Source organism: Leucopleurus acutus (genome assembly GCF_964270905.1).
Source record: "Leucopleurus acutus genome assembly, chromosome: X".
NCBI lineage: Eukaryota > Metazoa > Chordata > Mammalia > Artiodactyla > Delphinidae > Leucopleurus > Leucopleurus acutus.
This window is the reverse complement of record NC_139148.1, coordinates 87,818,041-87,845,170: the sequence shown is the minus strand read 5'-3', so window position 1 is coordinate 87,845,170 and position 27,130 is coordinate 87,818,041. Positions and strand designations below refer to the sequence as shown.

The window sequence follows — 27,130 nt, the reverse complement described above, 5'->3', positions numbered from 1 at the left end:
CTGGAAACTTTTAGGTCACATGACTCAATAGGAAGCCATTTTATGACCTCAGCGAGAGACCATGGAGTGCCCTGAGGGACGGCGCCGCAGTTCCTCAGAAAATGATTTAACACCGACTTCAACATCAGAAGTAATGAGCCTCCGATATTCCCAAACTGCCGTTAACCATGGAGCTGAAACTGCCGGCGGTTTTGGCGCCCAAACTGCCAGCGGTTTTGGCGCCCAAACTGAAGGCGGTCTTGGCGCCCAAACTCCTGCCGACTATGGCGCCCAAGCTGATGCCGCCATCGGCAACCAGGCTGCTGCCAGAACCCCTCTGGAAAACTTACGAGAAGGGACAGGTAAGTGGTTTTAAGATTTTTTCCGTACATTAAGGATCTATGGGAGAAACGAACTGCTAGAAGTTTATTTGAACCACGATGCCCATTTAAGAGAAATAAGCGGAGTACGCTGTATCTCTGTCCAAAAGATGTAAAATAGTGACTGTTTCGAAGGGATCAGCTAGTTAGAGTAGTTTGGGCGCGGATTCTAGTTATTTAATGCGTTTGCGCGGCGGTGTAGTTTTCACCAGGCGAGGTCACGTCACCAAGGAACAAATCGGTCCAACCTAACAGATTTGTGGAGCAACCGATTCTGCCACCCCTTTTACAGTTATCACTGTGTGCTGGTAAAACCCCCGTGGCCGACCCAAGGGTCGTCCCTGTGTAAAGGGTATTTGTTCTTTTTTTTTTTTTTTTTTTTTTTTTGCGTTATGCGGGCCTCTCACTGCTGTGGCCTCTCCCGTTGCGGAGCACAGGCTCCAGACGCGCAGGCTCAGCGGCCATGGCTCACGGGCCCAGCCGCTCCGCGGCATGTGGGATCTTCCCAGACCGGGGCACGAACCCGCGTCCCCTGCATCGGCAGGCGGACTCTCAACCACTGCGCCACCAGGGAAGCCCGGGTATTTGTTCTGAAGCCTTGCTCCTCGAGGTACTTGAGCGGCCGCAATCAGCACCCTTCGAGTTACCGCCCAGGCACGCGGCGAGCTGGCCGCCGCCTCGAGGCCATCCGCCTATCCGCGGTGGCGGAAGTGTGGGGAGGGGTTGCGCGCGAGGCTCCTCCCTGTCGCCACACGGTCCGCCCGCCGCCGGGAGCCCACTTGCTCCCTCTGGAACCACCCAGTGCAGAGAGGCCGTCCCGGCGCGAGTCGGCTGAGGGGCGTGTGAGTCCGGCGGTCGGAGGGCTCAACGAGGCGCCAAGGGCTGCTCGCTGCTCTTCCCTTGCCAGCCCACCTGGGGTGGCGCGAAGGCTTAGGGCCCCTTGGCCTGGTGGGAGGTTTTCTAGGGAAATGGGATCAAAGCCTAGGGCTGCGGTCTTCCCTTGGGAGCCTAGTGCCCCTGGGATAAGGATGGAGTGGTCATTGCCTCCAAACTGCAGCTAGCAGCTATGAACTTGAGAAACTACCAATTTAGTTTTGTGCTGACTTGTGCTAATGGGAGCTTGCGGTCAGGCGCCCTCCATTTAATCATAATTCTGATTCCAATTCTAATTCTGATGAAGTGAGATGGAGCTGGCTGGGTGGGGGCGGTGAATGGTGGAGAGAGGCCCTGTTAATTTAATTAGGTATCAAAGAGTGCTTGCTGGAAAAATGTGGATGGCTTTTCTTAAAAGAAATATGATGCAACCAGTTCATTGTATAAATGCAGATAGCAAATCTAAAAAATCATTAAAACTCATTTCTACCAGGGATGTCTACCTTCTCTGAAATGGTTCCAGTTCTTACATTCTTTCTTTCATAAGAGAGGAGTTGCCAGAAAGGCACTGAAATGAACAAAATGCCTTAGTCTTAATTCTGCTGATAAATCTAAAAGTTACTACTGATCTGATAAAATCTTGCTTAGCAGCTAGTTCTTCAAATCTGTATTTCTGCTTCCAACCTTAAATGTTTGTTACTCTTATGTTAGGCAATGTACCCAGTCCCAAGATTTTTTATTCAATTTATTTTATTTTAATTAACTTTCCCCCTTACCTTTACATTTAGTTTTGTGTGTGTGTGTGTGTGTGTGTGTGTGTGTGTGTGTGTGTGTGTGTATAACTGTATGAGGCAGGAAAAGGAGAGAAATGGCTATCACAAATAATCAATCTCTTTTTCTCCCTTTCTCTTTTTCTCTCTCTCTCTCCTCCCCCCCACCCCACCCTCCCATCCTGGGTGTCTGATTTTTCACTCCTGATTTCTCTTGTGCTTTCTATGCCTTTCTGGTAGTTTCTGAAGTCAGCCTAAAGGACTGAAATCATAACTGGTGAGTGGTTTACCTGTAATAGGGTCTCAGACTCACTTGTATGAGGTTTTGTTTGTTTGTTTTTCCTTTTCTCTATTTTAACTGGTAGTGCTAAATATTCTTTGTCCTCCCCCCACTTTTTCCAATTTTTTTAAATTGAAGTATAGTTGATATACAATATTATATGTTACAGATGTACAATATAGTGATTCACAATTTTAAAGATTATGCTCTGTTTATTGTTATTATAAAATATTGGCTATATTCCTCGTGTTGCACAATATATCCTTGTAGCTTATTTTATTATTTTTTTTCTTGTAGCTTATTTTATACCTAATAGTTTGTACCTCTTAATCCTCTACCCCTACATTTCCCCTCCCCTTCCTCTCTCCACGGTAACCACTAGTTTGTTCTGTATATCTGTGAGTCTGCTTCTTTTTTGTTATATTCACTTGTATGTGTTTTTTAAAAAGGTTCCAGTGCTTTTAAGTGAGATTCAAATTCAAAACTCAGAACTCAATTAATGGTTTACAGAGTATTAGGGGCTATACATTATCTGGAGCTTTTCATCTAACTTAAATTATAAGATTTTATAACTTGGTGTATAGCATAGTGTCCTTAGAACATAAGAAAACTTTTTCAGTTTTCATATATGTACACTGCTTTTTTCCATTTATTTATTTATGGCTGTGCTGGGTCTTTGCTGCTGCATGCGGACCTTCTTTTTAGTTACGGCGAGCAGGGACCATTCCTTGCTGCAGCGCGAAGTCCTCTCATTACGGTGGCCTCTCCTGTTGTGGAGCACAGGCTTTAGGTGCGCGGGCTCTAGGTGCATGGGCTTCAGTAGTTGTGGCACATGGCCTCAGTAGTTGTGGCTCGCGGGCTCTAGAGCGCAGGCTCACTTGTTGTGGCACATGGGCTTAGTTGCTCCACGGCATGTGGGATCTTCCTGGACCAGGGCTCGAACCCGCATCCTCTGCATTGGCAGGCAGATTCTTAACCACTGCACCACCAGGGAAGCCCACTTTTTTCCATTTTTGAGAAAAAATTTCCTCAGAAGTGGTGTGGGCCCTAAAACTCAAAATGCAAGCCACTACAGATATATCCCTAATAGATGGAAAATAAGATGAAAAAATGAAGATCAACTTGGAGATTATTCACTTTACAGAATGTGCATTATATATATATGTGTGTGTGTGTGTGTGTGTGTGTGTGTATGGATTCATCTTAGGATTCCTTCAAATGGCTCTTAGGGGTATTTCAAATAAGTGGTGGTTGTGAGGATTAAATGAAATAATAGACCTTATGCACTCAATGTAGAGCCTGGCACATGGAGTGCATGCAGTAAATGTTAGTGATGAATAAATCAAATTAGATTTTATGTTTTTTCATTATCATCCCTTCAGAAATGAGTCTATTCCATGAAGTTAGATGTACTTATATAGATAGCCCAGCCATAAGACTGGGGCTCCTAACTTTTCCCCGAGATAGCTCAGAGCTGTTGATGTTGGCTTTAGAGTCATAAAAAGCTGCCTGCTCTCACACGGACTGTTTAATTCCTACCATTTTATTGATCATTAAGGTGAAATACTGAAAATTAAGCTCTGTTTCCTTCAAATCATCATAGAGCATTTCTGCCAGTGGTTTTTGGGGTTGATTTTGGCCTTTGGTTGGCAGTCTTCTCTGCAGAGGTATGTAGCTTACTTGCTTTGGTAGTCACCACTGTATTGATGAGTTAATCCTTTACCGGAGAGTCTAAGAATATTAAGAAGACTAAATCATGTGTAACAGCTCTTACTTCATTTGTTATCATGTAATTAGTATTAACGTTGGAAAATCTGCACATATGGGAGGGGAGATAAGGTGACTTTATAAATAATCAAGTTATGTCAAATAAAGTGTTTTGAAGCTGTACACACATCATTCCAGTGAGGGTTATCAGCAAGATATTGTATAATTTTACCAGAAGTGGTCAGTAGAGGGGGCAAGAGGAGTTTTTGGTAACTCTGTTGGTTTTGTTTTTGTTTTCGTGAACTCAAAAACAAGAGATGAGTAGAAGCCAGGATGAACCTCCTTACGAATTTGAGAAGCAGTTTATATTGCGTCTGCCTCTGGTAAGAAACCCTTGTATCTCAGGCCAAATATCTTCAGGGCATAAGTATCAGCCCTGCTTGGATTCTGTAGCATTTCTGATTATTTAATGTAGGCTATAAAAACCAAGAACATTTGTTTCCCAGGAGTTGTGTTGTATTTAGCAGTCCTATTCTAGCGTGTACTCCTTTAAGCAGCATTTCTTTTGTCCTGCACATGCCACCTACTGTGTGGGTTGATTTCCTGGCAAACAGGTGGGACAATGATGGATTCAGTCACTTATCACAGATGCCAACAGCCTTGTTCACTGGACAGCCAAGATAAGACTCTTCTAAAAGAGAGTTCCTTTCTGTCACCTCAAAAAGGGGCAATGGAGGGGTTAGCACTGTCTCCTCAAATTCATCATCATGCAAGGCTGTTGAAGCTCATTTCAGCATTGTGTTAGGGTCTCTTCCCCTATTGACACCTGTATTTAAGTATTATTTAGTCTAAGAAAGGTACATTAAGGATGGGCTTCAGAAAGGTATTTCCCTAATTAGGGTTAGTTAATATAGCCAGTAAACTGCAGCTAAGCCTTCCCGTAGCAACTACAACTTGAAGGGTAACAGTGAGAAACAGGAAGGTACAGCTAGGAGAAGGCATTATCTGTAGCTACTAAAAGACAACAATGAGATTAGAGTCAACCTCATCCTAACTTGACTTACCCAGTGCACAGTATCTCATGGTACATGGCATTGTTCCTAACATTTGGGAAGTTTAAGGTTCTATTTAAGGGAGGACTGTCTCTGACATATCTGTTCTATTACCTGCTAAGTAGACAATTCATCCTTCTGATATTTCAATCTACCTCCTTTTTAGGAACATGCTTCTACTGCCAGAAAGATAATACGGTCTGGAAGTGCTGCCATGAAGGATAAACTGAAAATTGACTTATTGTGTAAGTAGTTAATATCCATTCACCATACATTGAACAGTAATTTATTAAGGGATTGCTATGTGTCAGGCACAATACTAGATAACAAGTATGTGACAAAGAATAGAATGTGGTCTCTGTCTTGATGGACTCAAAGAGAGGCTTCAGTCACTTCCATCTCTTCCTTTTAAGAGGAAAGGAAGTAGAACTTATACAACTTGAGGTAATTATCATGGTGTGTATAAAGAAGAACTTGGAGGTCAACTGTGGGATTTGCATACTGCTGATTGTCTCCTATATGAAACTTGTGATTTCTGACTGTCCAGGGGAATGACAGGTGGATGTACTATTCTTTGTTTACAAAAGTGACATATCTTTATCTTTTTTAAATAATATTTATTAGAGTTTTAAATACAGAGAAGTATATGAAGAATAAAATTTTAAATGGCCCATAATCCCACCACTCTGGTAGCCCTTACTGACACTTTTAAAAAAAGGAATACAAATGCATGGCTAGAAAATTCAAATAAAACAGAAAGGTTCAAAAGGAGAAGTGAAACTATCCTTCACAGTGCCTCAACCTCAATGCCAAGGATAACTAATATTGGCCTTTTCTCCTTGTGTTTCCTTATAGACAAAACTTTTATGCATAATACCAACGTATAAATAATCTCTCTATATTTTTAAAGATAATTTACACAAAAAGGATCATGTCAAACATAGTTCTGCATCTTTCTTTTTTCACTTAATATTAGAAGATTACAGTTGAATCCTTTTGTATCAAGAGACGTTCATGTTTGAGACATCTGGGCAGGATTCAGAGTTGTCAGTATATAGCTGACTCTCTCTCTCTCTCTGTCTCTCTCTCTCTCTCTCTCTCTCTCTCTCTCGCTATTGTGTAGAATTTTATCTAGAATTTTTATCTAGAATTTTAACTAGAGATTATAACTTGAGACTTATTAGTACTATTCTAGAATCAACCCTCCCCTTACCCAACCCTTTGAAAACACCCATGTACAATGACATGATCGAATGCTCCTAATGGTATCCAAACGAATGGGTTTAAATGAATGGAGTTGGCCTTTCAAGATGAGAATGAAACAGTTACCACTTCATTCACTTTAGTTCACAACCATGACCAAGAAACTCAGCTACTTTTGATGGAATGACATAAACTAGAAAAAAAGAGCTCCATATGCTCTGCCTTCTTTGCTGTGGGAAGTTACTAATTGCGTACACAATTCTGGCATTGTGAGAAATAGTAAGTTTCAATGAAAGACTCCTCTGTCCCCCATAAGTCTTCATTATTCAAACCCCAGGAGTCTTGAGAGTACATTGGGAAGATGTCAGCTTTAATCTTTTCTACTTCTGTTCAGCTGATGGACGTCATGCAGTTGTTGGGGTTGAAGATGTCTCACTATCTGCTAAGCTGGTTGATTTGCCTTGTGTTGTTGAAAGCCTGAAAACTCTGGATAAAACAACTTTTTATAAAACGGCAGATATTTCCCAGGTATGGACAAGTTTTCTTAATCTACTCGCCCACACATCCTTCAAGGATTTACTTTCTCCCTCCTTTTCTTTCTTTCAATTCTCTTTTCACCTGCTTGTCATTTCTAATTTCCAGCTCAATTGCACGGGGAATACAATGTCATGTTCTGGTTTGGTGTTTGATCCATCACTTTTCACTACTTTATCCAAATAGCTTTTAGAGCCTCCTGTTTGCCATTTATAGTGCCTTTCATTATTTGAAAAATATGAGCATCTGGGATCTTCGTCTGAAATTCCTGTTAAAGCAGTGTGCTGTTAACTCTGGAGGTTTACATTGGTTCTTATTCATCATCTCTACTGTTGATTTTTTGTTTCCTTTATAAATCAAAATGCTAAGATATATCTTGTTTTCAACACATTCCTTCCGCAGTGGTAAGCACTGGAGCTAAAAAAGACAACAACAAACTCAGAGTCCATATGCTGTGCTGCCGAGATAGAGAGAGAATGCATACGAGTGTATGTAATACTTGGTTTTCTGGAAATGCCAAGTAGCATTCTCCTTACTTTTGTGCTCCAGGATTTCTGGTGGTAAGAATGATCATTATCCATTACTAACCCAAGATTTGTGGCCACAGTCAACTTCTTTGTCTTTGTTAAATGCAGATGCTTGTGTGCACTGCTGATGGTGGTGTCCACTCTCATCCTGAAGAACCGGTTACCTCTACTGATCTTAAAGCAATCAGGAAAAGTAAAAAGGAGAGACAGAAAAAACATATCTGGAAGCATGGCAGTAAGTCATCAGTCCCTTGCTCATTCTGGCTAACTACATTTATCTGCTGGATCCTAATTACTTGTGAGCCAGGGATCTGTTACCACACTTAGGTATTTGGTTCAGTAGGCATCCAGACACTCTTACAGGAACGAGTCGTGTCATGAGCCAGTGGCTTAGAGCATAACCTTATCAAATTCAGACAGATATGTGACTACCTTCAGTCATATATACATTTCACCATGTTGAATTTATTTTAGTTACTCCACCACTTAGGAATGTCAAAAAGAGAAGCTTCTGCAAAACAACAAAAGAGGTTAGTGCCATGCTATTTCTGTGTCTACTGGTTGGATTGGAAGAGGATTATGAATGGGGGGGAAGGGAGACAGTCAGTTGGGTATTCATTTTTTCAGTCATTTATATGTCCAATAAACATTTGCTGAGTATGAGCAACATGCCAGGCACTGTGTGCTAACAATTGGAAATATGTAAAGAACAAAAACAGACTTGACCCTTGAAGTTATAGGGTAGTCACTTAGGGATCTAGATGTGTCATGAACTTGAAACTCCTGCTAACGCTTTTAAAAGTTTCCAACTGCAAAATCTTGTTTTAAAGTGAACACATTCAGAACCTGAGAATTGGGAATTGTGGTTGTATTTCTAACCTTAACTCAGACTTGTAGAACCCTGGGCAAACTACAGGAGTACTATACCTTGGCTTCTTTTTTAATTAAATTTTTTATTTTGAAATAATTGTAGATTTACATGCAGTTGTAAGCAATAGAAAAGAGATACTGTGTACCCTTTACCCAGTTCTTCCCATTGTAACATTTGCAAAACTATAGTACAGTATCACAAATAGGAAATTGACATTATTACTATTCACTAATCTTATTCAAATTGCTCCAGTTTTACTTTCTCCTGTGTATGTGTGTGCATGTGTTTAGTTCTATGCAATTTTATCCCATGTGTATGTTGGTGTATCCACCCACGCAGTCAAGATACTGAACAGTATTGTCACCACCAGGATCCCTCATCTTGCCCTTTTAAAGCCACACCCATCTCCTCCTCACCCCAAACCACCAGGCTCTAACCCCTGCTAATCACTAATATGTTCTCCATCTCTATAATTTTGTCATTTCGAGAATGTCATATAAATGGAATCATAAAAAGTATAACAGTTGAGACTGGCTTTTTTTTTCACTCAGATTAATTCCCTTAAGGTCCATGTGGATTGTTGCATGTATCAATAGTTCATTCCTTTTTATTGCTGAGTGGTATGCCGTGTTATGAATGTACCACAGTTTGCTTAATTGTTCACTCATAGAAGTACATCTTGGCTGTTTCCATTTTTTGACTATTATAAATAAAGCTGCCAGCAGGTTTTTGTGTGAACATAAGTATTCATTTCTTTGGCATAAATGCCCAGGAGTGCAATTACTGGGTATGTTGCATGTTTAGTTTTATAAGAAACTACCCATAGTGTTTTCCAAGTGGCTGCACCATTTTACATTTGCCCCAGAAATGTATGTGTGATCCAATTTCTTTACATTTTCACCAGCATTAGGTGTTGTCACTATTTTTTATTTTAGCCATTCTTATAGATGTGTAGTGATCTCATTGTGGTATTAATTTGCATTTCCCTGATGGCTAAAGATGTTGAGCATCTTCTCATGTGCTTGTTTGCTATCTATATGTCCAGTTCAGTGAAGTGTCTGTTCATGCCTTTTGCCCATTTTCTAAATGGATTGCTTTTATTGTTGAGTTTTGAGAGTTCTTTTTTATATTCCAAATACTAGTTTTCAGATACGTGGTTTGCAAATATTTTCTCCCAGTCTGTAACTTGTCTTTTTATGTTCTTCACTGGGTCTTTCAAAGAGCAAAAGGTTTTTTGTTTGATGAAGTCCAATTTATTGATTTCTCCTTTTAAGGATCATGTTTTTCATGTCAAGTATAAGAACTGTTTGCCTAGCCCAGATTCTGAAGATTTCTCCTATCTTTTTTAAGTTTTATATTTAATTTAAGTCTGCAATCTATTTTTGAGTTAATTTTTGTAAAAGGTTTGAGGGTTAGTTCAAGGTTGTTCTTTTTTTTCCCCTTTGCATGTCCAATTTTTCCAGCACCATTTGTTAAAAAGGCTACCCTTTGTCCGTTGTATTGCTTCTGCACCTTTGTAAAAACTAAGTTGGGCATATTTGTGTGAGATTTTTTTCTGGGTTCCATTAATCTGTGTTGATCACCGATTCCACAGTGTAGCTTTGTAATAAGCCTTGAAATCAGGAAGACTGATCTCACTTTTCTTTATTCAAGATTGTTGTAGCCATTCTAGAGTCTGTAACTTTCCATATACATTTTAGAGTAAGCTTGTCTATGTCTATAGAAAACCTTGTTGGAATTTTGATAGGAATTGCATTAAACCTATAGATCAATAGCTTTACTATGTTTAATCTATGAACATGGTTGTTCTGGTTTTATACTGTCAGTCAACAGCATTCATTGAGTGCCTACTAAATATAAAACTACATTAAGGGCTTCCCTGGTGGTGCAGTGGTTGAGAGTCCGCCTGCCGATGCAGGGGACACGGGTTCGTGCCCTGGTCCGGGAAGATCCCACATGCCGCGGAGCGGCTGGGCCTGTGAGCCATGGCCGCTGAGCCTGCGCGTCCGGAGCCTGTGCTCCGCAACGGGAGAGGCCACAACAGTGAGAGGCCCGCCCGCGTACCGCAAAGAAAAAAAAAAAAACTACATTAAGAATGGTTCTAGAACTCTTTAAGCTTTAGTAAAGTACAACAATTATAATATAACTTCATTGTTCATTGTGTTTTATTTCATAGGTCACTGATATCAAACAAACTGAAGAAGTCAGCTTTCCTGAGGTAGACAAATCGTAATATAACTTTATTGTTAACCTATGCTGTGTTTTATTTCACAGCTCTTTAATTTCAAACAAATAAAAAAATCATAAAGATTGCTTTCAAGCCTTCCTTCTCACCTGTAACCCCCACTCCCATACACATACACTGAATTTGATTCACTGAAAAATGAATTCATTGTTCAATGTCTGACAACTCCAAGAGCAAAAGATACAATTTGATCAGTGACCCTGTGTATTTTAATCTGCTTCTTTTCTGTGATATTTATTTTTAAAAACCATTTCTTGGAAGCCAGGGTTCACTCTTACCAGCAGTTGTTTGTAATTAGTTATTCCCCCTCAAAGTTCTAATCTCTATTTGTGGCATGATGAATTGGTTGCTGTGGAGATAATTGTCTAAAACTGGATTTAAGGGAGAATATGTGGCTAAGACCCAGTTTTTATAGGAAACTCTCTAATAATAAAGATGTGGAGAAGTGGAATCTGGGATTTTGGATCTTTAAACCAAATTACTTCCAAGTAACAAAAAAATTATAGTTCTTTGCCAGTGTGGGTCAGCACAAATAATTAACAACTGAGGCTTAAGGGTCATGCCTCTGAGGAGGTCTTTAATATAGAGTTGCAGATTGAAAAGATTAAATGTCTCAAGTAATTTGATTGGGAAAAAATAAGCTTACTGTACAAAAATATAGACCCTGATCAAAGTTTCCTTCATAAATAGCATTGTTTAAAGTAGAAATTTGATTGGATGTATCTTAAAGAGGCCTAATTATTTGAATTCATTTGTATGTAGGAAGAGGACATTTCTGCAGAACACAGGGTGTTAAGTGATGTTACTGGTATTCCTTCTTCTTCAACTTTGGTTCAGCATGTTGAACCTCCTGATGTGGAAAAGGAAGTGAAAAGACTACTGCACTCAGATGCTGAAGCTATCAGTGTCCGTATCCTTTATACTAAATATTTTCTGTGTAGTCTGGTCCACCCAGAATGCACTTGGTGACAAGCTCGCATTTCTGATATTGTGTGCTGATGTTAATGTACAGAACTTATGATTTTTGGAAATGTTACTTTCTAGCTAGGAACAGTACATTCATGTAATAGAAATTATTTACTTGCGTAATTCAGTATAAGGCACTTTTCTATACTAGGAATCCAGATACAAATGGCCTGAAGTTGGACCAAATTAAATAGCACTTTCAGCCAGAGAGCTCTTCCCTTTCAAGTTTGCCTTCTGCTTTCTTTCTGCTTTTTCCTTGACTGCCTCTCCTTTCAGGATGGGAGGTCATTGCCGAAGGTGAAACCAAGGAAATAGAAAGTCAAGGCTTCATTCCAGGCTTTGAGATAGCCTCAGAAATGAGTGGCTGTAAGCAGCGTCATACCTTACCAGGTGCATTAATAAAGGCAAAGCAGGAGCTTCAGAGAGGGCAGGTGTTGACTGTGTGTAGGACCATTCTCTGTAAACTCAGGCCAATCACAGAAAAAGGGTGCCTTTGCCCTTCTCTCCTCATATTGGTCGACAAGTTTAGGGGTTTTAGATTGGGGTTCTAATATCCCATCCATCTCTGCTATTCTAAATTCCTGTGGGCCCTTGGATTCTCTGAATATTTTGATCATTGAGTACATGAATGAATGTTACAGTGTTTTGCCTTTCCTGTCCTTGTTTTATAAAGGGAATAATCTTCCTGTGAGAAAAATTATTTTTAAAATTCATTGGTTGCCCAGTAAACTTGAGGGGGAGTATAATTGCAGCTGGAGTGGGAATTATTTGAAAAGCTTCAGATGGTTTCACCTTCCTTTTGCTTAAAACCCATAGAATATGGTGTGTTTCGGGAGATGGTCAATGACTCTAGCAGTAACAGTGAAGTTGAGGATGATAAGGAGGAAGATGAAGAGGGAGAGGAGGACTATGATGATGCGGATAAAGACAAGGAAGAGGAAGAAGATTATTATGAAATGTATATGGAAAGGGAGCTACAGGACAAGTTCACTGAATCTGGCCAGTATGAGGCAAAGGAGGGAACCAGCTCAATGGGTAAGTTAGGGAAGAACAAAGGGGTGGGACAGAGTGGGTGGCAGTACTAAAGACTGACTTTAAACACGTGTTAGTTGCAAAGTTAAGTTTGAGAAATTATTGCTCAGATGTGTAGTGGAGTTTTAGTTGATTTGGATCTTGGTCCACTAGTTTAGGCCATGTTTAGATACATGAAGTTTTTGTCTATCTCTGTTAGTCATGAAAATTCAGAAGCAGACTCATTACGTGGAGAAAAAACTCCAAGAGATTCAGTGCAAAGCACAAAGACAGAAGAAGCTCATTATGAAAGTGGAAAACCTAATGCTCAAGGTAAATTCTTGTTGGCTGGTATAAATATATCCTGATATCTTACTTTCAAAATCCCATCTTTGTGTTTCCACTCATGTCATCTCTGTGCAGCATTCTGGCTCATTCATGAACCTGAACAACCTCTTAGATACCCCTAATAAAAGATAGCCCTATTTCCTTTTACCTGAGTATTTTTGATCATCTTATATAAGCATTTTTGGGAGGGGACCAGGAGACTTGAGATAATAATTGCCAATATTGAACATTTAACTATGTGAAAGGCATGTACAGAGCTAAGCATTTTACGTGTATTATCTCATTTCATCCTGACATCCCTGAAATATAGGTGCTGTCACTATTCCCGTTTTATAGATAAGAAATTGAAATTCAAAGAGATTAAGTAACTTGCCAAGGACCACAGTAAGTGGTAGGGCATAGATTGAACCCTGTTGCTCTGTACCAAAACATATTCATTACAATGAAAGAGAAACTAAATTAATTTAAAATTTTTATGATGCCTGCTTGAACAAAAATTAATATCATGCTTTATTTTTATTAATATGCATTAATACATATTTTATTAATACACATATCAGCAAAAGGAAAATGTATGTTTAGGCCATGTTTGCTTCCCTTTTTATAGTGAGGGAAATTCTGAAGCATCTGGAGAATTCCTTGCCAGATTTGTTTTTCTATAGAGCTGTTGTCATCAAAGGGGAGCAACTTGACACAGAACTATACTTATTTAGAGTGTTGTCCTTCAGAATAACCAAGTTAGATAATAGATGTGGACATACTTTGAAAGATACAGATATATGGTATTATGATTGTTGTCGTGTGCAGTAGTAGTTAAGAATGGTAATATTCTGCCCTAGTGCAGGGGAATGAAGGAGTCAGCACCAGATTCCAAGCCAGCTCTTTAAGTAGGTCACCACAGTCAAAGGATTTGTGCTAAACTAGAAAAAGGTAACATGAAGGCATTCTAACTCTTTGTTTTAGGGCAAGAAAAAAAGTGCCATGTAGGGTGTATAAAATCAAATCGAATGGCCCTGCAGTTGGAGAGTGTAGTTTTTATACTCTAAATCCTTTTTAAAATGTGTTTTTATTGAAGTAGAGTTGATATACAATGTGCCAATCTCTGCTGTACAAAGTGACTCAGTTATACACATAGAGACATTCTTTTTCCAAATCCTATTTTAAAAGTACTCTTTTGTTATGACTGACAGTTTTCTTACTTATCAAATTATTTGCCAAACTCTTTGTCTCTCTTGGTTCTCTTTTCCTTTGAGACTCAACATTCATCTTTTATATAATTCGTTTTCCAGAGTCATTTACAGTCTGTGCTGGAGCAGCTTAAGCTACAGGAAAAACAAAAAAATGAGCAGGTGAGAAGTGTGTTTTCACATCAACCAGAAAATATTTGATGCAAAGAACCCCACCCCCCATCTCATTTCTGGCTGTTCTTTCACAGGAACAGTAGTGGCCAAATCTTCTAAATGAGGGTAGCAGGTTGGAACAAAGTCTTTGTGAAAATTTGTTCATTCAGCAGATATTGAATGTTTATTAAGTGGAAAGCACTGGATGTACACACAGTGTTGAATAAGACACATACAATACTTTTCCTCATGGAGCTAACAGTCTAGCAGGGAAGATCAACAGCAAACAAATTATCATACAAATATAAAGGTGCAAATCATAAAGAAGGGCTGTGAAGGAGAAAGAGTCAGTGGTGCTATCTGAATAGAGTCCTGAATTAAATTGGGGAGATCATAATCAGCCTTTCTGAGGAAGTGATACTTAAGAGACCTGAAGGAAAAGTCCAGGCAAAAAGTGTATGAAGAGCTTCTTGGGTGGAGTGTATGCCAGGTCCCACATTGGAAAAGAGCTTGGCCTCTTTGAGGACCTCTGCAGTATTTAAAGCGAGGAAGAGAGTGACTTAAGGTAAGGTTGGAGAAGTAGGCAGAGGCCATATTGTATGGTCCCTTGCAGTCCATGATAAGGAGGATGGGTTTTAGTCTTAAGTGCAATGGGGAGCCCTTGGAGAGTTTTAAGCAGGAGAGTCACATTTAATTTAGAAGTTTTAAAGATCACTTTGATTATTATCTGGAGAATGGATTGTGGGAGGGCAGGACTAGAAGCAGGGAGGCCAGTTAGGAGGCTGTGGGGTCGTCTAATAAAAGGTGATGGTAACTTGAAATAAGGAGGTGGCAATGGAGATGGAAAGAATAAATATTTTTTCTTTTTTTATTGAAATGTCGTTAATTTACAGTGTTGTGTTAGTTTCAGGTGTACAGCAAAGTGGTTCAGTTATATATATATGTATGTGTGTGTGTGTGTGTGTGTGTGTGTGTGTGTGTGTGTGTATTCTTTTTCAGATTCTTTTCCATTATAGGTTACTACAAGATATTGAGTATACTTCCCTGTGCTATACAGTTGGTCCATGTTGTTTATTTTTTATCTATTTTATATATAGTAGTGTGTATATGTTAATCCCAAACTCCTAATTTATCTCCCTTCCCCCCTCCTGCTATCCCCTTTGGTAACTATAAGTTTGTTTTCTATGTCTGTGAGTCTATTTCTGTTTTGTAAATAAGTTCATTTGTATCATTTTTTTAGATTCCATATGTAAGTGATATCATGATATTTGTTTTTCTCTGACTTACTGCACTTAATATGATAATCTCTAGGTCCATCCATGTTGGTGCAAATGGCATTATTTCATTTGGAAAGAATATATATATATATTTAACGGCAATAAAAATGTGTTATAACAGCTTTATTGGGATATAATTCATATACCATACAATTCATCCATTTAAATTGTACAATTCAATGGCTTTTAGTATATTCACAGAATTGTGCAACCATCACCACAATCAATTTTACATTTTTATCACCCAAAAAAGAAACCTGTACCCATTAGCAGTCATTTCCCGTTTCTTCTGACCCTCCCACTCACCACGACCCCCCCACCCAGTTCTAGGCAACCACTAATCTACTTTCTACTAGCCTATTTTGCCTATTCTGGTTATTTCATATAAAAAGGAAACATATGTCCATGCCTCTCTCTCACTTTGTCACAGCTCACCCTTCCCCCTCCCCATATCCTCAAGTCCATTCTCTAGTAGGTCTGTGGCTTTATTCCTGTCTTACCCCTAGGTTCTTCATGACATTTTTTTTCTTAAATTCCATATATATGTGTTAGCATACGGTATTTGTCTTTCTCTTTCTGACTTACTTCACTCTGTATGACAGACTCTAGGTCTATCCACCTCATTACAAATAGCTCAATTTCATTTCTTTTTATGGCTGAGTAATATTCCATTGTATATATGTGCCACATCTTCTTTATCCATTCATCTGAAGATGGGCACTTAGGTTGTTTCCATCTCCGGGCTATTGTAAATAGAGCTGCAATGAACAATTTGGTACATGACTCTTTTTTTTTTTTTAACATCCTTATTGGGGTATAATTGCTTTACAATGGTGTGTAAGTTTCTGCTTTATAACAAAGTGAATCAGTTATACATATACATATGTTCCCATATCTCTTCCCTCTTGCGTCTCCCTCCCTCCCACCCTCCCTATCCCACCCCTCCAGGCGGTCACAAAGCACTGAGCTGATCTCCCTGTGCTATGCAGCTGCTTCCCACTAGCTATCTACCTTATGTTTGTTAATGTATATATGTCCAGGCCTCTCTCTCACTTTGTCACAGCTCACCCTTCCCCCTCCCCATATCCTTAAGTCCGTTCTCCAGTAGGTCTGTGTCTTTATTCCTGTCTTACCCCTAGGTTCTTCATGACATTTTTTCCCCTAAATTCCATATATATGTGTTAGCATACGGTATTTGTCTTTCTCTTTCTGACTTACTTCACTCTGTACGACAGACTCTAGGTCTATCCACCTCATTACAAATAGCTCAATTTCGTTTCTTTTTAGGGCTGAGTAATATTCCATTGTATATATGTGCCACATCTTCTTTATCCATTCATCCGAAGATGGGCACTTAGGTTGTTTCCATCTCTGGGCTATTGTAAATGGAGCTGCAATGAACATTTTGGTACATGACTCTTTTTGAATTATGTTTTTCTCAGGGTATATGCCCAGTAGTGGGATTGCTGTGTCATATGGTAGTTCTATATATACACTACCAAATGTAAGGTAGATAGCTAGTAGGAAGCAGCTGCATAGCACAGGGAGATCAGCTCAGTACTTTGTGACCGCCTGGAGGGGTGGGATAGGGAGGGTGGGAGGGAGGGAGACTCAAGAGGGAAGAGATATGGGAACATATGTATATGTATAACTGATTCACTTTGTTATAAAGCAGAAACTAACACACCATTGTAAAGCAATTATACCCCAATAAGGATGTTAAAAAAAAAAGAAAAGAAATACAGTGATGCTGAAGAAATTTAAAAAAAAAGGAAACATACACTACAAGGTCTGTTGTGTCTGGCTTCTTTCACTTGGCATAATGTTTTCAAGGTTAACCCATGTTGTGGAATGTATCAGTACTTTATTCCACTTTACGGCTGAATAATATTCCATTGTACAGATATACAACATTTTGTTTATCCATTCATGCATCAGTCGACATTTGGGTTGTTTCCACTTTTTGGTTACCATGAATAATGCTGTTGTGAACATTTATATATGAGAGAATGTATTTTAAAGGTAGAATTGATGGGAATTGGGCCAATTACTGAGTGTTGAAGGAGAAAAGAGCATTAAGGATGTATGCCAGATTTCTAACTTGAAAGACTATCATTTAAAGCCACAAGAGAGTGAGCAGAGTGAAAAGAAAAGAGGGCAGTGTGGGATAAGTGAGGGTCAAGTAGCTGTATAGAAATGTATGCTGGTTCCAGCCCTATACTGTTGAGGGTAGAGTAACAGTTTTAAAGAGACTGGAGGTCGTATTATGAGGATGGACTTAGCATGGAGCTTTTTTAGGGGGGGGGGCCCACGCCGCGCATCTTGCAGGAACCCGCACCTTCAGCAGTGAAAGTGTGGAGTCCTAACCACTGGACCGCCAGGGAATTCCCGAGCATAGAGCTCTTAAGGTAGTGATGCCATCCCCCATGCTCATCCCCATACAAACAAGGCCAGGAGAATTCTTATGTTCTGTATATTCCCTTCCCCTCAGCACATCACTCATCCAAGTACTGCTTATAAACAGCCATGTGAACAGTTAATGCCAGGATTGCTTTAGCACCCACTAAACATCTTTGTTTTCCTACATGTAAGTAGTTAGTATTGGGGAGTGCTATTTTCAACATAGAACTACAGTTGTAAACTTTATTCACTCAGAACCCTTTATGTTAGCTCATTTATTCAACATAGATTTATTGGGCACCTACTTAAAGCTAGGTTCCACAGGGAACTACAAAATGCTTATGACATAGTCTCTGCCTCCAGTTGGGGAGAAATACATGAGAGGGATAGGAATTTAAAGGAATGAGAGCTCACTTTTGTCCATGGAGATTAGGGGAAGCTTCATGGAGAGATGGTGTTTGGGGCCTTAAGAGGTGGGTAAGGTTCTAATAAAGAGATAGAGAAATGAAGGCATTCTGTATAGAAAGTAGCATTCACAATGGCTCAGAGGTGGTGATGCCAGGCTTAAGAGTTTAGATTTTTGGTGTAGGTCATAATAAGCCCTAAAAGCTTTTTCACCTGGGGAGTTACTCAGGAAATTTTCTCTGCTAGCAGTATATAGGAGAAATTGGAGGGGGGAAAGACTAGAGGAAGATGCAAGTGATAGAAGGAATCAGAACTTAAAAATTGATTGGATTTCCAGGACAAAAAGGGAACAAGGAGCCTGGGTGACTGGAAAATGGTGAGCCACTAACAGGAATGAAGACAACTTGAAGAGGATTCTTGGGGGGTGGAGGATGGAGAAGATGATGAGTTGAGTTGGAAGCACTTTTTAAAATGGGAGATTGGAGAGTGCCTCATGCATAGAAATGATCATTGAAGCTGTGGGGATAGATGAGTTAGCCAGGTTGACTGTTCAGCAAGAAGTCTGAACCTAAGGAAAAACCTCCCTTTAGGAGGTGGTGGGAGGAGAAAGTGCCAATAAAGGAGAAAGAACTGGAGAAGTCAGTGGTGGTAATCATGGTCAGCATCTGAGTGAAAAGGTGCTCTCAATTACTACAGCTAGCAATTATAGCAGTTTGGTAGCTCATGTCCAGCACAGGATCATTTTGTAATGCTCCATTCCTGTCATTCCACAAAATGAAAATCCACACTGATATGGGGTGAGCTAAATTGAATAATACTCAAAAACAATCTTTGTCTCAAAGACAGTATACCTGAGTGTCATTGGTCACTTTGCCATTTCAAGTAAATAAAAAAAATAAATCTTACATCACAAAATGTTCAGGGCTTCTGACTTAAAAAGCATCAGGGTAAGTAGAACGTCATCAGACTTGTTATTGGTTAGGACTCTGAGCCAGTTTTCAAGGGTCTCATAACATGGCAGGAAGCAGCAGCCATGACTCGGTTTAAGACACGGTGCGTTCAGTGGGGCAATCGGCTATCACAACTGCCTTATCTTCTGAGTCTTAGACTATGGCTACAGTGATCCCATCTCCTTTGCCCCTACAGTGAGCTGTGACCTCTGTACACTCTTCCCAGAAGTACAAATTCTTAACAGCAAGCATATTTAATTTCTTTAGTATATTCAATTTTGAAGCTTCCTTTTATAAGTTTGGCATGATAAAGGACAGCATCATTGTTTGTGTTCTTGACTGTGGCACTGTTCTTTGGAACATTGTAAGACTAAGATAACCTTATAAATGCCAAATTACAGTCTTTCTTTTTGGTTTATATAAGTAAATTCTAGATCAAGTAATGGAACTTAAGATTTCAGATGAATTTTTCATGTTTTTCTGCCTCTCCCTACAGCTCATTTATCTACGGAAAAGACTGAACTATTTTCTGAAGAAGTGAGGAGAGCCTTCAGCCTGGCACACAAACCTTGGCTTCACCATCCAGACTGAAGACCTAGATGAAATTGTACCTGTTTCTTCTCCTTTCATTGCTTTATGTTGCATCATTTGTATTTGTTTCTCTGAACTTTTTTTTTTTGCTAGTTATATTCAAAGTTTGTAGCCATGTAGAAAGGGACAAAGTATTAAAAAGTAGTAGACCTGAAGACCCAACTTAACTATGGGACTTTGCTTCTCTTTATCAATTTGAGAATTAACTTAAATTGTTTCTCTTTTATGGTGTCTCAGATGATTCAGCCATGCTTGCCAAAGGCAAACAGTCTAACCTGAAGGCTATACAGCTGGTTTGCATAGATTTTTAGCTTTTTCTTCTTCTGTTTGTTCCAAATATTTCCTAAAACATAGAGTCAAACCATTTCTACCATGGGCTAGCACCTGCCACAGTGAATAAGTGCCTATCTGGCAGCAGTTGATACTAGGTTGTATCCTGTCTCTGTTCAGGCATTAATGGCTGCTTTCTGGCTCAGGGATGATTTCTTGCTGCTGCTATCTTTGTTCTGTTGTTAATGGTTTTAGGATTGTGTCTGGTTGTTATTTGGCAGCTATGGGACTAGTTAGAACAGAGATGATATTCTGAGCTGTTATCCTTATTCTGGGCCTCTTCTTCCTAACCCCCATCGGAAAAGGTTAGGAAAAAAAACAGATACCTGTGGGAGCTCCCTGGTTGCCTAGTGGTTAGGATTCCAGGCTTTCACTGCCATGGCCTGGGTTCAGCCCCTTGTCTGGGAACTCCCATAAGCCTCGTGGCAAAAAAAAAAAAAAAAAAAACCGAACAAAAAACAGATACTTGTATTGCCTGTGAAAACTTCCTTAAAAACCCTGGGCCAGTTTGGTGATTTTCAGCTATGTTAAGATTTTATAGTCTGTATTCCTTAAGCAATAAATAAATTCCTTAAGTGGATTACTGTCACTTTATTAAACAGCTCCCATGATAAGTACATTCATATCCAAAAGGAAACTGGTGAGACAAGCAATAAATTCTGCAGTTAGGAAATTAAAGAAGATGCTGTCAGCACTGGGACATCCTTCTAAAGAGCTCTTAGGATAACTCCTAATGAACTAAGCAGATCATCTCATATTCACCATAAATCATTGGGATTTTGAGAGAAGGTACAGAGAAGTAACAAAAATGGCAGCTCCAATATTTGCACTGAATTATGTTGTAGTGGAAGGAACACAAGGTTGGAATCCTGGCTCTGCTACCTACCTTGGGCAAGTCCCTACACCTCTTAGAGCCTCTGTGTCCTTATCTGGAAATCAAGGGTGATAATGCTTATCACCAAGAGACATCTGAAGGTTTTCTGGAAGTAGCCCAGCTAGACCCAGGTCTGGTCCCAATTGATGAAGTCGGTGCCACTCTAGGAAATGAACCCCCAAGATTTCTCTGCCACTTTTAGTTCTCTCATTCCAAGTTGAAGGTAATAAGCCAAGGGCAGAGAAGGGGAAGTCAGTATGCATGGGCAGGGCCTATGGAGAAGGGATGAAGGCAGAAGGAATGCTGGGGACAAATGCAGGGAAGAAGTGGGTCTAAGGGCGAGAGACATGGACAAACAAAATGAAGCCAAGATTAGGAGAAAAGTTAGAGGATAGCTTGAAAACCAAGATGGTTTTTTGAAGTTTTTTTTTTTCAGAAACCCAAAATTTAAAAGATGAGAAGAAAGAATAGGGAAAAGGACTTGTCAGAGGCAGAAGGTGGGGGAAGAGGCAGGGTTTGAAAAGAAGATAGACCTTTCCAGATGAAGGATGGCATAGGACTGGGGCAAAAACATAAAAAGTACCCTGGGGATGTGGCTGGAGAGACTGAGGCCGGAGAGAGTGGCACATAGACCACAGGTGGCATCCAGGGGTGAGAGAAGTAGAAGAGCCCTAGTCCAGCCTCTGTCCAATACTGTAGCCCAAGAGCAGCCAGAGCTCTGCTGAGAGGCAGTGGGGAAGGGAAGACAACGGGAAGGAGCAAATTCGTGTATCTGTGGTGCCCTTCTGTTCCCTCTACTACCACGTCTTGTAACCCTGGGTAACTGCTTCACCACTGCCCTCCAGTCACCCAAGGCTTGTTGCCGCCCTGACTCCCTCCCTCCCCCAACACATACACGTAATATATCATGAAGGTTTCCTTTTCTACAGCTCAGTGATTGTGACTTTGGCATGTTACAGAACTGCACTGTCCAATATGGTATCCACTAGCCATGTGTGGCTTTTGAGCACTTGACATATGGCTAGGCCAGCCTAGGCCAAATTGAGGTGTGTCTTTCCACATAGGCAAGGCTCAACTGCAGGTGGCCCCAGGCCTTGGCAGAATGCCCTGTGATCCTCCTGGAACCTGGGAAGACGGGCAATCTCACGAGGATTTGAGACAAGACCATTTCTCACCTCCCTGTTTTGAGGGAGGCTGTCATGGGGCAGTTTCTCATCTGCCTCCCTCATTCTGGTGAGCATGAGACTTTCTGCCTGCCTCCCCACTCCCCTGCCCTTGCCCCAGAGGGTCCAGCTGCAGGCCATAGAGCTGCTTAGCAGCGGTGTGGAGTTGGTACTCAGCAACATGGTGTCCTGCCATTCATGTTGCATGTCATCTGGCCCCTTTTGTTTCAGTGTCATCCTGTGCAACAGCGACATGGAACGGATCCCATTGCTGGTCTTGCTTTTGCTGTCTCTAAGTAATAAAGTGCCTGGATGTATGTGGGTTTCCTGTTCTTTTTTACCAGTTGAATCTGTCAGCTTACTTGACAATTTCCAAGACTTAGTAAAAAAAGAAAGAATATAAAATATCTCAATAATGGTTTTATACTGATTACATGTTGAAATGATAATACTTTGCATATATTGGGTAAAACGAAATATTAGTAAAATTAATCTCACCTGTTTTTTACCTTTTTAATATGGCTGCTAGAAAATTTAAAATTGCATATGTGATTCACATTATATTTCTGTTGGACAGTGATGTTATAGATCAGTGAAGAAAGAAAAATTGGTGGTGGGGAGGAGGGACTGACAGGGTTTTATTTTGCCAGAAAATGGCATTAAAAAAAAAAAACTATCGCCACCAATTCACAGGGACATTTTAACACACACCCCAAATATATAACCATAATCTCAGAATAAAGGATAGACTTTTAAATTGATTATATGTAACTTTATGGAAACTCACTGCATTGTCCAGATTTTTCTCTTAATGCTTTAGGCTGGTGAAAAATTCCTCAGATTGATGAGGATGGTGTTGAAGAACCATTGCTACAAAGAGCTCATCCCATGAGCTGATAACTAGCTAATTTGTGTGGGGCTTTGAGAGGCGACCAGTCCAGGTAACAGTGGTGGATGGGGCTAGTGGGGGGTGTCTTCTTGTCCTGTAGGTGTTGGACTCTTCTGGTGGCCTATGTTTTGCAGTGTTCCTGTGGCTTCTTGGCCCCACCCTCTTCTCCCACACCCAAATAAGGTAAAGATGTGGAGTGTCAGAGTCAAAGAGTGTAACCAGAGGAACCAAAGTAAACAAATACGAATTTATTCTTTTCAAAGCAGAATTTACGGGAAAGGGGAAAAGCACCACAGTGAGTGGCAAAGTTAACTAATTTGTCTCCAGCCCCGCCCCTTCATCCCAAACTTTTCTAGACTTGTGCGCGGCCCTTGCCACTTCCCCAAATCCCATCCTTGTGACCAGTCCTTGCAGCCAGCGAGCAGCATCGCAGGCTTCGGTCTGGCCTCAAGACTTCCCTGGGGACAGCAAGGACATTGAGCAGGTGCCCCTCCAAATGCGGCAGCTGTGGGAGGAGATGGAGACTGGGAGCTGAGCCCTGGCCTTGAGCCTTTCCCTCTCCCACAGTCATTGGTGTTTAAAGAACAAGAAGGAGCTGAAGTATTCCTTTGTTCTCAGGGCCAGATTTTGGCAGGAAGGCCCAGAGACAGAACTGCCCAGCTGAGCAGGTGAGTCTCCACAGCCCTAGGGCAGGGCCCCCACTTTCTCCTCCAGGACTGTTCATCTTAAGGTAGCTACTTTCTTGGTTATCTGTCACCTATGTCAAGGGAACTTTGATGAGAGTCTTGGCCTGAAATGGTCTCGGAGGTCGTGAGTCTGCCATTGAGAATGCCTCTTCAAGGAATGCTCTAGCCCAAAGCTGACTATGGAGCCCAGATCCCAAACACACACCTCAAGCATCATGGGTATTCCTTAAAATTCATCAGGAAGGAAACCATCTCCCAGGATTTGCCTCTGCTTGGCCTCAGGGTTTCGCATTACCATGGCCTGCCAGCCCAGCTCCTAAAGTACAACAAACTCAAACAGGTTTCTCTACAAGGAAATATCTCCAAACTTTGGGCCTGGAAGGAAATGGACATTTGAAGGTCTTTCCATTCTGGAGGGAAGGGTGCATATCCTCCTGGGTAGGACCCTCTCTAGGGAACCATACAACAAACAGCCTGATGTCCTCCAGCCAGTCAGCCTTCCTTAATAATTTCCCAGTCAACCTGACTCCACTCTGCTCTCACTAGAAGCAGAGGCACCCTCATAATGGTTTTTTGGCCTCTACCAGATTCTGTCGAGAATACATCACCTATCAATCCTAACTGTTCCCCGATACTATTTGACAACAACCCCAGCAAACACATTCCTTATCGCTGATGCTAATCCCACAAGCCAGGGGTTTTCATTAGGTTGCCTACCAAGCAACTCCCTTCACCACCCTTCCAGTACGGGGCCAAAAACTACGCAGCATCACACACAATACCTCTAGGAGACAAGATACACGACAGATGCTTAACAACATGCAACACATCTCCGTAAATCCCACCTTAATTTGAATTCACAGTGCCCAAAGACCCGTTTACCTCACTGTGGGAAAACTCTCCACACATGCTGCAGTGACTATCACTGGACTCTCAAGCGATATACTCACCTTGGGCATCAAGGTAAACCCAGGACCACTAAGTGTCATTGACCCTGTTACTGAGAATTCAACTCTTGACTTGCTGCTTCAGTCTACCTATAGCACAAATCCTACATAACGAGATCTACATCTTCTCTACCATGGCCTACTGCAGTTGCCACAGGCCCTCAACAGCCGAAGATCTCTTGTGTGGAGTAGCAGTTAGGAAAAGGATTTTCCAGGACTTTCCTGGTAAGATTGTTTCATAACCTCTGCCCTCTTTACCAGCTGAGCAGGTGAGTCTCCACAGCCCTAGGACAGGGCCCCCACTTTCTCTTAGGCAGGTGTATGCCTCAAAGACCCTGAACTCTGTGTCCTAGAGCAAATTTTCTCTATACTATTCCTACCTACAATCTAGGCTCCTACAAATATAGCTCCCCCGCGCCCGACCCCAGTAACTGATGTCCAGGCTCTGTGTTTGATGCCCACCTGCCACCTGCTCGCCATACATCACCAGTGCTCCTGCCCAGAGACCTCATGAGCTCTAAGGCAGATGTCATGATGAAGTCTGACACCCTGAACCTGTGGCTTAGTGCCCCCTGGTGATTCTAGAAGGAGGCAATCCTTGGCTTCTGGACCCAAGCCACTGCCTTCCCTGCCCAGCAGTAGATAAATCTACCTTCCCAGCAGTTCTACCCAGTGGCCTACTGCTTGGTTATAAGACAGCACCCCAACCGTCTCACACCCTCCTGACCTTGGTATCAACTGCTACTTTCTTTAAGGCCCTGAGCCAGACTTAGAAACTGGAAGGGGCAAGAGGATGTACTCTGTGTCTTAGCCTGGCTATTTGTTCCTCCCTTTCTGCATGGGGTGAGTAGAGCTTGGATTTGTTCTATTTTGGCCTCTGAACCATTGTTTAAAGGAGCCCAGGAAGATTCATCCAAGGCCCACGTCTCCAGGGAACAAGGTGTGGAATGAATGAAGAGAGCAGAGTGACTCTTCCTGTTAGATTCCTCTGTGGCCACAGGCTTCTGTTGCTTTGGTCTTGAGGACAGCTCACCTCAAACATAAATGGAGAGACATCCTAGGGGAGCAGCCAGGAGGCATCTGTCTGTCCAACCAGAGGCTGGGACTAACAAAGAGCAAGGCAGAACATTAATACTTCAAGAGGTATTAGAATTTAATGTGTGAGTGAGGCCAGGGGAGTACTGATGTACAGTAGATATGTAGGATAGATATGTATGTATATAAACTTAGGCAAATTAAGTCAATTGCAGGGTTCTAAGTTATAAAGCTCCTTTTGGTAGAAAGCTGCCTAAGTGGGTTCTGACTCTGTTCAAAGTCCCCAAGCCCACCCCCCCATCCCCCACCCCCACTATCTACTCTGAACAGTTTCTGGATAAAGGGATCATGGTATATGTTGCCTAGGAAGACTTAGCTCAGTTTGAGGACTGGGTTCACCTTCCAGAGTTAGAAAGAATGGTTTTATGCAAAGGAAGGCCTTGCTGTTGTCTCTGTGGAAAGTGGCCAACTTCCTGATCTGTAGCCCGTGGATACTAGAAAAGGGCCGCTATTCAGGATGGCCTGTGGCATCTGCCTTCTGACTAGCTGGGGGATATCAGCCACCTCATCTGATTCAGCCTAAGAGAAAGAAGGGTCACAGCCTGAAAGGGTGTTGGGTGGTCACGCTCCTCCAGTCTAGAGGGTGGCTTCCCCTTCCTCACCCAAGGAGAAGACCCCCTTGCTGAGCAGCTGCCGGCCCTCCCCCAGGGCTGTGAAGGCCAACTAGAAGAGCCAAGGGTGGCTTCAGCTGGGTTTCCAGAGCAACTCAGCTGGTCTCTTGGGATGCTGAGGTTTTCAGGAAAGAGGAGGATCTGGGGAAAATATCTAAGCCCATAAGTATTTCTTTAATGTTTCCCAATATAAGGTGAAAATAGGAACCTGAATGAACTGTTTCCCCCCTTGAGAAAGGTCTGCCAGGGACTGAGGCAGAAGGAACTGAAGATTTTCAAGGAGGAAACAGCATCTAGGTAGCATCGGGATGACTAGATCTATGCCTTTGAGCTGAAGTTATATGACACACGTTGCCCAGACTTTTTCAGGGGCACTTTGTGGGGGGAGCGGGAGTGTCTTCAGTGTCACCTCCCTGTGTTGGGCCAGAGAGTAGGGCTAAGTCCCGTGTGTTCACAGTGCTGGAGCCCTCGGGTCATTAGGCTCCCCCAAATCCATCATTCCATGGAGAATGGAAAGGGGCCAATGGGCACTGCTTCACTCTGCAAGGCAGCTTCTCTGCTCCCCATCTGAATGGCCTCCAAGTGCCATTAGCCTGGGCTGCAACAGAATTGTACTTAAGGGATTGATCTCAAACTTGAAGATTAAAGGGCACATTTCTAGAGTCAGAGGAATCATGCCTCTCCCTCCCCCGGCCCTCACACACCCACCTCGCATACCATCGAATCCCTGCTGCTGCCTGGAGCCCAGATAACTCCGGCTGAGGAATGTGGGGCCAGTGGGGACTGGAAAGGTTAGGTGAAGGCTGAGGGAAGGCTTTGACCAGAA

At 41.6% G+C, this 27,130-nt stretch overlaps 1 protein-coding gene across 1 annotated transcript; it reads left to right on the top strand.

Moving 5' to 3' along the window:
• Positions 1 to 61: 61 nt before the first annotated feature.
• TAF7L (TATA-box binding protein associated factor 7 like) lies at positions 62 to 19,659 on the top strand (the record flags this gene model as incomplete). Its single annotated transcript, XM_082865124.1, has 13 exons — positions 62 to 341; positions 1,014 to 1,201; positions 4,307 to 4,372; positions 5,208 to 5,286; positions 6,639 to 6,772; positions 7,414 to 7,540; positions 9,640 to 9,692; positions 11,184 to 11,331; positions 11,664 to 11,777; positions 12,204 to 12,422; positions 12,619 to 12,731; positions 14,036 to 14,095; positions 19,615 to 19,659. The coding sequence occupies 13 exons, from the start codon at positions 62 to 64 to the stop codon at positions 19,657 to 19,659; spliced, it is 1,626 nt and encodes a 541-aa protein (XP_082721250.1).
• Between the last annotated feature and the right edge of the window lie 7,471 nt (positions 19,660 to 27,130).